Source organism: Dendrobates tinctorius, unplaced genomic scaffold (assembly GCF_039654945.1).
Source record: "Dendrobates tinctorius isolate UK_male_01 unplaced genomic scaffold, ASM3965494v1 ptg000102l, whole genome shotgun sequence".
NCBI lineage: Eukaryota > Metazoa > Chordata > Amphibia > Anura > Dendrobatidae > Dendrobates > Dendrobates tinctorius.
This window is the reverse complement of record NW_027361770.1, coordinates 36546947-36561966: the sequence shown is the minus strand read 5'-3', so window position 1 is coordinate 36561966 and position 15020 is coordinate 36546947. Positions and strand designations below refer to the sequence as shown.

General features: G+C 47.1%; 1 protein-coding gene across 3 annotated transcripts in view; it reads left to right on the top strand.

Annotated features, from left to right (window-relative positions):
- Positions 1-3439: 3439 nt before the first annotated feature.
- MSANTD3 (Myb/SANT DNA binding domain containing 3) overlaps positions 3440-15020 on the top strand; it is a 69798-nt gene continuing 58217 nt past the window's right edge. Inside the window, exon 1 of one of the 3 annotated variants that reach the window (XM_073587831.1) lies at positions 3440-3698. In XM_073587831.1, the coding sequence (XP_073443932.1) occupies positions 3696-3698 (3 nt within the window). In that variant the 5' untranslated portion in view covers positions 3440-3695. Of the gene's footprint in view, positions 3699-3736; positions 3997-15020 lie in introns of those variants that run through there. The other 2 variants (XM_073587829.1, XM_073587830.1) reach the window with 2 other exon arrangements.

The following is a 15020-nucleotide window of genomic DNA, read 5'->3' as shown; positions in this document are numbered from 1 at the left end:
TATTGTGACCCCTTCCCAGCATACTAAGACCAGCTCACAGCTGTCTGCTTTCACTTGACTGGTTATTATAAATAGGAGGGATCCCACATAGTTTTTTTTAACTTATTTCACGTCAGGCCGGGTCACATTGTGCGCTGGTCAGTCACAGCCATGGTCATTACTTGCGCAGCAGCCTTTCAACAAGCTTTATTAGACTGCTGAACCCATACAGTAAGGCTAGGTTCACATTAGCGTTTGAGTCCACAGCGTATCATCCGCATGCGCAAACACATGTAAAACGTATGTTTACGCAGCATTTTTATGCACACCATCTTATACATGACGGAAAAAAAAAAGTTGCGTGTGCAAGCGTTTTTGCATTTTTGCGTTATGTGCATGCGCTCGATATGACACCAGACAAAAATGGGCATGTCTCATGGGATTTCTATATGTACAGTATGTTGAATAACGCATGTGTATCGAACGCATGTCCTTGCGTTCGCATGCGTTCCCATAGACAGTAATGTTTTTTGACACACGCATGCGCATGTCTGCGCATATTTGACGCCTCAAAAAATTAAACGTTGCGTTCGCCGGACACCGCAAAACGACGCATGCGTACACAAAATCATGCGAACGCTTGTCCCTGCATACACCATGTTAAATATATGTACGCACAGGGCCGCCACCACGGCATTACTGCCCTGACTGGCGTAAGGGGTCCGGCGGGCAGGGGGGGCCCGCATCGGGCCCCGACTAATCTGCTTACCGGGCCCTAGCAGCAGTTCAACGTCAATAATTAACAGGTGCCAGCCAATCGGAAGCTGGTAGCGGATGTCAGCCGCAGTGCGCACGTCCCCGGCGTCTGACGTCATTGTCATTCACCGGTGAGTGCACGCTTCAGCTGCGTGGAGGAAGCTTAGCCGCAGGAGCGCGGCAAGGTAAGTAAGAACGTGTTTTTTCTTAATTTGAAGTGGCGTCGGCAAGCCGGGGGCAGAGTGTGATACACGGGGCAGAATGTGAGACACGGGGGCAGAATGGACATGGGGGCAGAATGTGAGACACGGGGGCAGAATGTGAGACACAGGGGCAGAATGTGAGACACAGGGGCAGAATGTGAGACACAGGGGCAGAATGTGAGACACAGGGGCAGAATGTGAGACACAGGGGCAGAATGTGAGACACGGGGGCAGAATGTGAGACGGGGGCAGAATGTGAGACACGGGGGCAGAATGTGAGACACGGGGGCAGAATGTGAGACACGGGGGCAGAATGTGAGACACGGGGGCAGAATGTGAGACACGGGGGCAGAATGTGAGACACGGGGCAGAATGTGAGACACGGGGCAGAATGTGAGACACGGGGGCAGAATGTGAGACATGGGCAGAATGTGAGACACGGGGGCAGAATGTGAGACACGGGCAGAATGTGAGACACGGGGGCAGAATGTGAGACACGGGGGCAGAATGTGAGATATGGGGGCAGAATGGACATGGGACAGAATGTGAGACGGGGGCAGAAAGTGAGACACGGGCAGAATGGACATGTGTGGTGTGTGTGGACGTTACCGGAAACAAGCCAAGAACATACAGACTCCATGCAGACATTGCTCGGGGCCAGGCTTGACCCCAGTGTTCCAAGGCAACAGTGCTAATCACTGATGCACCGGATGGCACTATACTGGTTTTATGGCAGGCTGAGATCTAATCTCCTGTATTTTTTGTCCACTCCCAGTAATAATATCTAGGAGTTTCTAGTTCAGCAATTCTCCGTGCTTTCCTATGACATAGTAAGACCTAGTGCCCCCCCTCTCCAACCGGTACAGTTGTTGCACCATAGATGAAAATCTAATAGCTAAAGACGAACTGCAGACTAACTTGAATCCGGTCACACTCCATCCCTGCACTCCATCCCCCCACACTCCATCCCTGCACTCCTTCCCCCCACACTCCATCCCTGCACTCCTTCCCCCCACACTCCATCCCTGCACTCCTTCCCCCCACACTCCATCCCTGCACTCCTTCCCCGCACTCCATCCCTGCACTCCTTCCCTGCACTCCATCCCTGCACTCCTTCCCTGCACTCCATCCCTGCACTCCATCCCTGCACTCCTTCCCCCCACACTCCATCCCTGCACTCCTTCCCCCCACACTCCATCCCTGCACTCCATCCCTGCACTCCTTCCCCCCACACTCCGTCCCTGCACTCCTTCCCCCCACACTCCGTCCCTGCACTCCTTCCCCCCACACTCCATCCCTGCACTCCTTCCCCCCACACTCCATCCCTGCACTCCTTCCCCCCACACTCCATCCCTGCACTCCTCCCCCCACACTCCATCCCTGCACTCCTTCCCCCCACACTCCGTCCCTGCACTCCTTCCCCCCACACTCCGTCCCTGCACTCCTTCCCCCCACACTCCGTCCCTGCACTCCTTCCCCCCACACTCCATCCCTGCACTCCTTCCCCCCACACTCCATCCCTGCACTCCTTCCCCCCACACTCCATCCCTGCACTCCTTCCCCCCACACTCCATCCCCCACACTCCGTCCCTGCACTCCTTCCCCCCACAGTCCGTCCCTGCACTCCTTCCCCCCACACTCCATCCCTGCACTCCTTCCCCCCACACTCCGTCCCTGCACTCCTTCCCCCCACACTCCGTCCCTGCACTCCTTCCCCCCACACTCCATCCCTGCACTCCTTCCCCCCACACTCCATCCCTGCACTCCTTCCCCCCACACTCCATCCCTGCACTCCTTCCCCCCACACTCCATCCCTGCACTCCTTCCCCCCACACTCCATCCCTGCACTCCTTCCCCCCACACTCCATCCCCCACACTCCATCCCTGCACTCCTTCCCCCCACACTCCATCCCCCACACTCCATCCCTGCACTCCATCCCCCCACACTCCATCGCTGCACTCCATCCCTGCACTCCATCCCCCCACACTCCATCCCTGCACTCCTTCCCCCCACACTCCATCCCTGCACTCCTTCCCCCCACACTCCATCCCTGCACTCCTTCCCCCCACACTCCATCCCCCACACTCCATCCCTGCACTCCTTCCCCCCACACTCCATCCCTGCACTCCTTCCCCCCACACTCCATCCCTGCACTCCTTCCCCCCACACTCCATCCCTGCACTCCTTCCCCCCACACTCCATCCCCCGCACTCCATCCCCCCACACTCCATCCCCCCACACTCCATCCCTGCACTCCTTCCCCCCACACTCCATCCCTGCACTCCTTCCCCCCACACTCCATCCCTGCACTCCTTCCCCCCACACTCCATCCCTGCACTCCTTCCCCCCACACTCCATCCCTGCACTCCTTCCCCCCACACTCCATCCCTGCACTCCATCCCCCCACACTCCATCCCTGCACTCCTTCCCCCCACACTCCATCCCTGCACTCCTTCCCCCCACACTCCATCCCTGCACTCCATCCCCCCACACTCCATCCCTGCACTCCATCCCCCCACACTCCATCCCTGCACTCCATCCCTGCACTCCGCTGCTGCGTCCCCTCCAGTCATCCAGTCCAGCTCTTCCGCCGTGCAGCCTGCAGCATCGGGAGGAAGGCCTTTTGCATGCACTCAGGTTGAAGAGCCTCAAATGGCAGGGAAATTGTCAGGCTGTGGCGGAAGGGCTGCGCTCGTCCTTTGTTCTGCTCAGGTGCAGCCATAACTGGGTCAGGCGTGAGGACGGCGAGCAGACTAATGGTGAGCGGTCCCTGCGGCCTTTCTGGAGGTCTTTGTCCGGGCGAGGCTTAGACGGGTGCCCGCGGGCCGTGGAGGCAGCGCCCAGGCCAGTCCGATTACTCCCTGTGCATATTCGTCTGTTTGTGTGGCCCCTGTCACTTCCCTCCACCCTTTCCCGGGCATTCTCCTCCCACTCTAACCTCTTATTTATGGCATTGCACCCCTCCTCCCTTATTTATCCCGTCCCCGTCTATTGATTCCGCTGCATGTGACTGTAGCTGGAGGAGACCCAGTTGGTGGCACACCTGTATGTGGCGAGGTATGGCCCGCTCCCCATATTACACTGTCCTGTAAAACATTGCTATGGTGCTCTCATCATTCTGTGTCAAGTATTAGGGTGGATGGACATGGCCCTAACCGCTCTCACAGTGACCTTGTGTTACGTTTCATATTGGCAGACATTATCCCAGACCTGAAGAAACCTCTTTCGCCTTCCCAAATAGTCCCGATTTCATATATGAAATGTCATTGTATTTTTTTACTTTAAAATCATGCCTGACAAACGTAACCCAAGCGTTGTAAACCGTGGTCTTACCTGTGAAATGACCTGTCTGGGGATAATGTTGTTTGGTTCTGTAGCAGAGGGACAGTGCACGTGCTCCACAGGCCGCTCCATTTACTCAATATGGGACAGACCAGCGCTGCGCTCAGCTTCTCTGGCAGCCCACATGGAGAATGAATGGCTAGTAGTAGTGATGAGCGAACATCTCGGATAAGATGTTATCCCAGCATGCTCGGCTGCTAACAGATTGTCTTCAGCGTGCTCGAATATGTTCGAGACCCCACGACTGCGTGTCTTGTGGCTATTACACAAATCCAGGAGTGGAGCAATTGGAGGAAAAGTATAATAGAAACCCGTCACCACTTCTGGATTTATCACCCACTCCTGGTTCTGGCTTACACATACTGAGGTAAAATACTGACCAAATACTTAACGTATGAATGTGCCTAAAAGTTAGAAACTCCAGGTGTAAGGCCACATGCTCATATTGAGTTTTTTACCTCAGTATGTGTAAGCGAAATCCAGGAGTGGGACAATCAGAGGAAAAGTATAATAGAAACCAGTCACCACTCCTGGATTTATCACCCACTCCTGGTTCTGGCTTACACATACTGAGGTAAAAACCTCACCAAATGTGCAATGTGTGCAAGTGTCCTATGCTCCGCATAGTCTTAGGCCAAGTGCCCACAATCTGGAACTAGCAGCGCTTTGGATGCAGCATATGTTCACTCGGTCCAAAGCGCTGCCATCTATTGAATGTAGGTACACCCGCATGTGTTTCATGAGCCATGCGGGTTTACTGCATCCAATACTCACCCCAGTTCCTGATCGTGGGCATGTGCCCTTACAGTTCCAGCAAAGTTCATGGGATTTATAGGAAGCTAATGTCCACTGTGATCTTTATTTATTGTTTACGCAGTGTCAACTGACCTGCGGCGCTCGTTTCAAATCCACAGCATGTCAATTTCTCTTGCGGGTCATTGGGGCCTGACTTCCAGGTTGTGATGCATGTTTGAAACTTGCTTGTGCTGACATGTTGGTGATGGCGGTGTCTGAGTGCATCTTTTGGATGCGCTCTGCGGCACTGGGTCATCTGTCCTCTTACCTTAATGACATCACCATGACAAGTTATCAGTTTGCGCCCCTGTGCTCTATGAAAGCAAGTGTTTGCCGACAAGGATTTTTTTTTTTTTTTAAATGACAACCGTGATTATGAAGTACCTAAAGAGTAGTTCCCTGGAGGAGCAGATCTAACACCTGATTGGATCCTTATTCAAGATGTATTTTGGGAGATCTTTTATTTAAGGCTGCTTTTACACTTACCGTGTTTTTGCGGGCCGATTTTGCGGCCCCAGTAGGTTTCTATTGGGTCGCAAAATCGGCCCGCAAAAAATCCACGGTGCGCCGTGTGCCATACAGCCGTGAGGGCCGTTTTTGCGGCCATGATAAAAGATCGAGCTTGCTCGATCTTTTTCACAGCATATAGACACGGCCCCCGTTTGTTTTTGCGGTGCACAGTCACTTCCGGTTTTGCGGAACTCAGTTTTTTTTTTCAATGCTATTTACATATTGGAAAAATGAAAAACTGCGATCCGCAATCTTTTGCGGTCTGTTATTGCGGCAGACCGTAAACATTGCGGTGATACAGCCTGCAAAAACGGGCCGCAAAAAAGCGGTAAGTGTAAAAATAGCCTTAGGTAGATGACTTTGATTCTAAGGCTGTGTGCACACGCTGCGGATTCCGCTGCGTTTCCGCAGCGGTTTTGGCCGCTGCGGACACGCAGCAGTTTTAGCTGCGGTGTACAGTACCATTCATTTGAATGGAAAAAAAAACCCGCTGTGCCGACGCTGCGGAAAAAACCGCGCGGATTTGCTGCGGTTTTGAATCCGCAGAAAGAATTGCATGTCAATTCTTTCTGCGGAAACCGCTGCGGGTTCCTATCTCCACCATTGTGGAGATAGTGAATCCGCAGGACCAAACCGCAGGTCTTTGGACCTGCGGATTATCTGCGGTTTTTGCAAAATCCGTGCGGATTAATCCGCAGCGGATTCCGCAGCGTGTGCACGTACCCTAACTCTCAAGATGAATGTGTGAGGGTCTGCTATTGGCAGTACAGTACCTCATTCTGATCCTGTGGAAGTTAACCCCACACCAATAGGTATTTCCTATCAGTGTCTCTTCCCTTTCTAATTAATTATGGGCCTGCTGTGTTCTCTCTTTTCTGTTTTTAGAGAGACATACCATTTGCACAGAAAGCGAATTGTGAAATTCATACCTGTACAATATTTTCAAAAAATATTGACAATCTTCTAAAAAGCCCCTGGTGTAAATCTTGTATTGAAAAGATTGCCGAGAAAAAGCACCCATTTTATTTTTCGAGGATCTCAGGACACTTATTAAATAGGAAGTTCAGGCCTCTATTGCACCCTGAACCTCCAACCAGGTCCAAGTTCTGGTCCACCATCTTAAGAGATCCAGAACTCTTACAGAATCAGATTACCTGTTTCAATAAGTCTATCCTCTGAAGTTGAAGACAAGAATTAATTATTTTTCCTTAATATATAAGGCTGGGCACCATGAATATTGAGGAAAAATAAGAGCCAAGGTCTGTCCAGTACGTGATGTTCTGTGGACTTAGGCTGGAGTCACACATAGCGACTCACCAGCGATCCTGACAACAATATCAATGTGTTAGGATCGCTGGTGAATCGCTATGTGATAGCTGGTGAGCTGTCAAAGAGACAGCTTCACCAGCGATCAGCACAGCGACGCCCAGCGTCGCTGTGCACGTTAATAACCAGCGCGCTGATGCAGGAAGCTGGTAACTAACGTACACATCGGGTATCCAAGGGACCTGCATCCCTAGATACCCGATGTGTACATTAGTTACCAGCTCCCTGCATCAGCGCGCTGGTTACTAACGTGCACATCGTTTATCTAAGGGACGCACGTCCCTTGGATACCCGATGTACATTAGTTACCAGCAGATCGCTGGTCTCCCGCCTGTCACACGCAGCGATGCATGGTGGCCAGCGGGAGACCAGCGACCAAAAAAAGTCCTTGCCTTTCCTGCAGCGATCAGCGATACCAGCAGGGGGGCTGATCGCTGTCACACACAGCGATCTCGCTGGTGAGATCGCTGTTGTGTCACAAAAATTGTGTGACGGGGCCTTTAGACCCCCAAAAAATTACCTTTCCTATCCATGAGAATTCTAAATTTTATATGCTGGCAACATGTAGAAAGAAAATAGATTATCACTAGGTAACTAAAAGATCGTACACCCTCTTAAAAATCAAGAATCTGGAATGAGATCCCAAAAAGACGTATAGGTGGTAAAAAGTTGTGAAGAAATCTTCATTTCCCTTACAAGATTCTTCACATGTAAGGGATTCAGTTGAGAGAAAAATTGATGGCCTCCTGCGCAAGAGCTGGAAAGTATTTGCAGCGCTTCTAAAATTGCTTGGTCTTGTTTGGTTAAACGAGTTAGAAAGCCATCTGGAAAAAAATATGCAGAGATTGGATTTTGTCTTCTGTATCTTCAGAAACAGTCTACGGGATTCCTTGTTGACACATATGTTATGGCCGAGATATTGGAAAGCTGACGCGGAGTCTAAAGCAAAGCTTTTTTTTTTGCATCCTCTTCAAAGAAACTGTTTTTCAGACCAAATCTAGATTAAAGCCATGAAAAAGGGACAAAAATAAGGTTTCCAGAAAAAGCTTTCACAGGTTTTCAATGTTTCCAAAGAAACAAAGGCCAGCACTGTTGTGGCAAGAGGAAGACTGGTTGCTAGAGCTACCAAAAAGGGGACAAGGGGATAAAGCGCCAACCTTAATCCAAAGCATTCAGGAAAATGGTAGTGACATCTGTAAGGTCTGAAGAAGATTGCCATTGATGTATAAAAGTGGCCAAAGAGTAACTCAAAACAAATGGATCTTAAATATTTTCAACAGGGGTTACAGATTAGAATTTATTTCATATCCTCCTCAAAGATCTCTTAACCAGGTAAGACACATCTGCTAAAAAATTTTAAAAAAAATGGAAAAAAGTTTTCCTTTTGATGAATGTTCCATGAAAACCATTTTTGTGCAGGTGTCTCTAAGCAGTAGAACAATGTACCACAACTCCAGAGTCTAAAACTTTCTTAAGGTCTTTTGCAGTCAAGCAGGGGGTTCTGATTTGCCTCTATAGCAATACTGCAAGCAGCTCTTACTGAAATTTTACTTGGTCATCCAAATCATATCTTGACCTCCACTGTTCCTGTTAACTGCCATTTCTTAACTACATTTCAAACTGACGAAAGGGCAACTTGAAAACGGTTTGATATCTTTTTATAGCCTTCTCCTGCTTTGTTGGACAGAATCAAACATTTTCTCGTTATCCACTTAAAAGTAGAAGAAAATTGTGTCTGATTTCCTCAGTCAGCTGGCTGTACTCGGGAGTATAGTCTTTGAATCAGGAAGTATACTGTGAGTTGGTAAAAATAAAAAATGGAGGAACCGAGAAATGGATCTTTTTTGCTTTCGTTTAAGGGCTGGTTTTCATAAGCGTATTGTCATTAAAGGCATGGGGGTCTTCAGCAGAACCCTGGCTGGTATGATATCCCATTGGCACTGTACAATCGCCGGCATTAAGTGGCATTTATAGGTTAACAGCTTTATGTGGCGCTCCATCGGAATCATCACACAGCCATGTTTAGCCTGAAAGATGTGGGCAGAGTTCCTAAGCCCATATGAAAGTCAGGAAGCTGAAACGTGACATTAGTGCGTCATGTTTGTAAGGGATTAAACTGTAAAAACTAATTGTGTGTGCTAATCAGGATTTAGCTTTCAGTAGAAAGAAAGCTTAATGTGGTCCCACCATAAAAAAAAAAAAAAATTTTTGGCATGTGCTGTCAAGGTGGTATAATATTATGGTAGAATTGTACTTGACAATATAATTCCATTTTAATGTGTAGTATGATAGCACCAAAAAGGATTTCCCCCTTGTTTCAATAGGAACAGGAAAAACTGAGTTTGAAATCCCTTCCCCAGTGTTATTCTATATAAATCTCAAACATCGGAGAGTGTAGCACTCAAAACAAACTTGTAATGGCAGAGAAGAAAAAAAAAAAAAAAAAAAGAGGGAAAATAACTGTCATGGTAGACTCATCAAAACAGAATTATCGCTAGATATAATGCTTCCTTTAAGATGAGCGTTGGCTCTCAACTATTAGACCACTGGCCATCTGCACCAATGGTGTGTCTGTTCCTGCACTGAAGGCCTATTCCAGATAAAGACCATCAATTTAATGTCTGAGAATAATCCTTAACAACCGTCGATACGCCTTTTAACGGCAGCTGCTAAGGGTACGTTAATTAACGGTGCTGTGGAAAAAGTAAATAGGGCCCCCCAGAGTCGGAATTTCTCCGGGGTCTCTGCTGCCCAGGGTAGCAGAGACCCCAGAGAACATGATTCGGGTCGGTACTTACCGACCCCGGTGTTGCGATCGCCGTTACTAACCGTATAACGGTGACCGCAACAAAAAAGCCACGATTTCGCATTTAATTTCTCCTCTGATGTGATTGCAGAAATAGAGTCCCCGGGTCCCCCAGATCTGTCCCCCGTACCTGCCGGTGCCCCCCCCATCCTCCCATGTCTCCCGCAGCTCTCGGCGTCTTCCTGTAAAGAAAATGGCAGGGCCCGCCGAGATCTGCCAGCCGGCACCCCGTAGATTATTCATTCTAGATTTTGATCACTGTGATAGATCGCAGTGTACCGGGAGCATAGGGAAGAATCACGGGAGGGGGCTCCCTGCGTGCTTCCCTGAGACTCTCGGAGCAACGCGATGTGCTCTCGTTGCTCCGAGGGCCTCCTCCCTGCAGACCCCCGGATCCAATATGGCCACGGAGGCCTTCGGACTCATGCAGGGAGGCGGCTTTCTTAGTGCCTGCTGAGAGCAGGTGCTGAGAGAGCCTCCTGCAGTGCCTGTCAGATCGCTGATCTGACACAGTGCACTGCAAAGTGTCAGATCAGCGATCTGACACTTTATAGTAATGTCCCACACTGGGACAAGATAAGTTTAAAAAAAAAAAAAAGTATACATTTTTTCAAAATTCCTAAATAAATTTAAAAAAAATTCCCTAAAATTATTTGTAAATAAAAAATAAGTACACATATTTAGTATCGCCACGTCCCTAACGACCCGCCCTATAAAACTGTCCCACTAGTTAACTCCTTCAGTGAATCCCTTAAAAAAAGGTAAAAAACAATGCTTTGTTGTCATACTGCCGATCAAAAAGTGCAATAACGCGATCAAAAAGACGAATATAAATAAACATGGTACCGCTGAAAAAGTCATCTTGTCCCGCAAAAAACGAGCTGCCATACAGCATCGTCAGCGAAAAAATAAGTTATAGCTCGCAGAATGAGATGCAAAAATAATTTTTTTTTATATAAAATTGTTTTTATTATATAAAAGTTAAAAGCGCCAAAACACAAAAAATGATATCAATGAGGTATCGCCATAATCGTACTGACCCGAAGACTGCTTTTATCAATTTTACCACACGCAGAATGGTGTAAACACCCCCCCTCCAAAAGAAATTCATGAAATGCTGGTTTTTGTTCATTCGGCGTCCCAAAAATGAAATAAAAAGGCACGTGCCCGAAAATGGTATCGATAAAAACGTCAACTTGTCCCGCAAAAAATAAGACCTCACATGACTCTGTGGGTCAAAATATGGATACATTTTAGCTCTTAATGTGGTGATGCAAAAACTATTTTTACAATAAAGCGTCTTTTAGCGTATGACAGCTGCCAAATACCTGCCAGAAATAGTATATCAAACCCCCCTTTATCACCCCCTTAGTTAGGGAAAAATGATAAAATTAAAAAAAATGTTTATTTCCATTTTCCCATTAGTACTAGGGCTGAGATTAGGGTTAGGGGTGTGTTGGGGTTAGAATTGGGGGGTTTCCACTGTTTAGGCACATCAGGTGCTCTTCCAAACACGATATGGCGTCTCTTCTCAATTCCAGCCCATTCTGCGTTGAAAAAGTCAAATGGTGCTCCTTCCCTTCCAAGCTCTGCCATGCGCCCAAACAGTGGTTTACCCCCACATATGGGGTGTCAGCCTACTCAGGACAAATTGCACACCAAGTTTTGGTGTCCAATTTCTCCTGTTACCCTTGGGAAAATAAAAAATCGGAGGCACAAATATAATTTTTGTGGGAAAAAATGATTTTTATTTTTATGGCTCTACGTTATAAAGTTCTGTGAAGCACTTTGGGATTCAAAGTGCTCACCACACATCTAGATAAGTTCCTTGGAGGGGTCTAGTTTCCAAAATAGGGTCACGTGTGGGGGGTTTCCACTGTTTAGGCACATCAGGGGCTTTTAAACATAACATGACGTCCGATCTCAATTCCAGCTAATTTTGCATCAAACGGCACTCCTTCCCTTCCGAGCTCTGCCATGCGCTGAAACAGTGGTTCCCCCCCACATATCAGGTATCAGCGTACTCAGGACAAATTGCAAAATAACTTTTGGAGTACAATTTCTCCTGTTACCCTTGGTAAAATAAAAAAAAAATTGGACCTGATTAACCCCTTCCTGACATCCGACGTACTATCCCGTCCACGGTACCCGGGCCCGTATGACCGTGGACGGGATAGTACGTCTACCGCGATCAGCGGCGCCCACGTGGTGCGCGCCGCTGATCGCGGCCGGGTGTCAGCTGATTATCACAGCTGACACCCGGCACTATGTGTCAGGGGCGGTCACGGACCGCCCCCGACACGTTAACCCCTTGCACACCGCGATCAAACATGATCGCGGTGTACCGGGAGTTAAAGGGAAGCATCGGCAGGGAGGGGGCTCCCTCCGTGCTTCCCTGAGCCCCCCACGGCAGCGCAATGTGCAGCGCTGCTGCGGGGGGCTCCTATCCTCCAGGCCCCCCCGAATCCAAGATGGCGACGGGGGCCTTCGGGGACCTGAGGAAGCTGGCTTCTTCAGTGCCTGCAAAGCGCAGGCAAGAGGAAGTCTTTTTCAATGCCTGTGACAGATTGCTGATCTGTCACAGTGATCTGTGATGTGACAGATCAGCGATCTGTCACAGGACAGTGATGTCCCACCTGGGACTATGTAATAAAGTAAAAAAAAAAAAATTAAAAAAAAATGTAAAAATAAATTTAAAAAAAAAATCGCCAAATAAATTAGTAAAAAAAAAAAAAATACTCCCCAATAAATTCTTTTTGAAAATAATAAAAAAAAAACAATAAAAGTACACATATTAGGTATCGCCGCGTCCGTAACGACCTGCCCTATAAAACTGTCCCATTAGTTAACCCCTTTAGCGAACCCCTTAAAAAATAAAAATAAAAAACGAAGCAGAAAATAATGATTTATTATCATACCGCCAAACAAAAAGTGTAATAACGCGCGATCAAAAAGACGAATATAAATATCCATGGTACCGCTGAAAACGTCATCTTGTCCCGCAAAAAACGAGCTGCCACACAGCATCATCAGCGAAAAAATAAAAAAGTTATAGCTCGCAGAATAAAGCGATGCAAAAATAATTATTTTTTATATAAAATAGTTTTCATTGCATAAAACATAAAAAAACTACATAAATGAGGTATCGCTGTAACCGTACTGACCCAAAAAATAAAACCGCTTTATCAATTTTACCGCACGCGGAACAGTGTAAACGCACCCCCCCAAAAGAAATTCATGAAACGCTGGTTTTTGTTCATTCTGCGTCCCAAAAATCGGAATAAAAAGCGATCAAAAAATGTCACGTGCCCGAAAATGGTACCGATAAGAACGTCAACTCGTCTCGCAAAAAATAAGACCTCACATGACTCGGTGGGTCAAAATACGGAAAAAAAAAAAGCTCTCAATATGTGGTGATACAAAAACTATTTTTACAATAAAAAGCGTCTTTTAGCGTGCGACAGCTGCCAAACATAAAAACCGCCACAAATAGTAAATCAAACCCCCCGTTATCACCCCCTTAGTTAGGGAAAAATAATAAAATAAAAAAAATGTATTTATTTCCATTTTTCCGTTAGGGTTAGGGCTAGGGTTAGGGTTAGGGCTAGGGCTGAGATTAGGGTTGGGGTGTGTTGGGGTTCGGGTTGGAGTTAGAATTGGGGGTTTCCACTGTTTGGGCACATCAGGGGCTCTCCAAATGCAACATTGCGTCTGATCTCAATTTCAGCCAATTCTGAGTTGAAAAAGTCATATGGTGCTCCTTCCCTTCCAAGCTCTGCCATGCGCCCAAACAGTGTTTTACCCCCACATGTAGGGTATCAGCCTACTCAGGACAAATTGCAAAACAATTTTTGGGGTCCAATTTCTCCTGTTACCCTTAGGAAAATAAAAATTTGGGGGCAAAAATATCATTTTTGTGGAAAAAAATGATTTTTTTATTTTCACGTCCGAGCGTTATAAACTTCTGTGAAGCACTTGGGGGTTCAAAGTGCTCACCACACATCTAGATAAGTTCCTTGAGGGGGTCTAGTGTCCAAAATGGGGTCACTTGTGGGGAGTTTCAATAGTTTAGGTACATTAGGGGCTCTCCAAAGGCAACATGACACCCGCAGACCATTCCATCAATGTCTGCATTCCAAAACGTCACTACTTCCCTTCCGAGCCCTGACGTGTGTCCATACAGTAGTTTTCTCCCACATATGGGGTGTCAGCGTACTCAGGACAAATTGGACAACAACTTTTGGGGTTCAATTTTTCCTGTTACCCTTGGGAAAATAAAAAAATGGTGACTAAAAGATCATGTTTGTGGAAAAAATACGAATTTTTTATTTTCACGCCCGGGCGTTATAAACTTCTGTGAAGCACTGGGGGGTTCAAAGTGCTCACCTCACATCTAGATAAGTTCCTTAGGGGGTCTAGTTTCCAAAATGGTGTCATTTGTGGGGGGTTTCCACTGTTTTGGTACATCAGGGGTTTTCCAATCGCGACATGATGTCCGATCTCAATTCCAGCCAAAAACGTCAAATGGCGCTGCTTCCCTTCCGAGCTCTGCCATGCGCCCAAATAGTGGTTTACCCCCACATGTGGGGTATCAGCATACTCAGGACAAATTGCACAGTAACTTTTAGGGTCCTGTTACCCTTGGGAAAATAAAAATTGGGGTGAAAAGATCATTTTTGTGGAAAAAATATGATTTTTTAATTGTACCGCTGTACGTTATAAACTTCTGTAAAGCCCTTGTGGGTTCAAAGTTCTCACCACATATCTAGATAAGTTCCTTGGGGGGTCTAGTTTCCAAAATGGGGTCACTTGTAGGGGGTTTCCACTGTTTAGGTACATCAGGGACTCTCCAAACGTGACATGGCATCCGATCTGAATTCCAGCCAATTTTGCATTGAAAAAGTCAAACGGCGCTCCTTCCATTCTGAGCTCTGCCATGCGCCGAAACAGTCGTTCCCCCCCACATATCAGGTATCAGCGTACTCAGGACAAATTGCACAATAACTTTTGCAGTCCAATTTCTCCTGTTACCCTTGGTAAAATAAAAAAAATTGAACCTGAAGTATTTTTTTTGTGAAAAAAAGTTAGATGTTCATTTCTTTTTAAATATTCAAAAAAATTCCTGTGACGCACCTAATGGGTTAATAAACTTCTTGAATGTGGTTTTGAGCACCTTAAGGGGTTCAGTTTTTAGAATGGTGTCACTTTTGGGTATTTTCTATCATATAGACCCCTCAAAGTGGCTTCAAATGTGATGTGGTCCTAAAAATAAAATGGTGTTGTAAAAATGAGAAATCGCTGG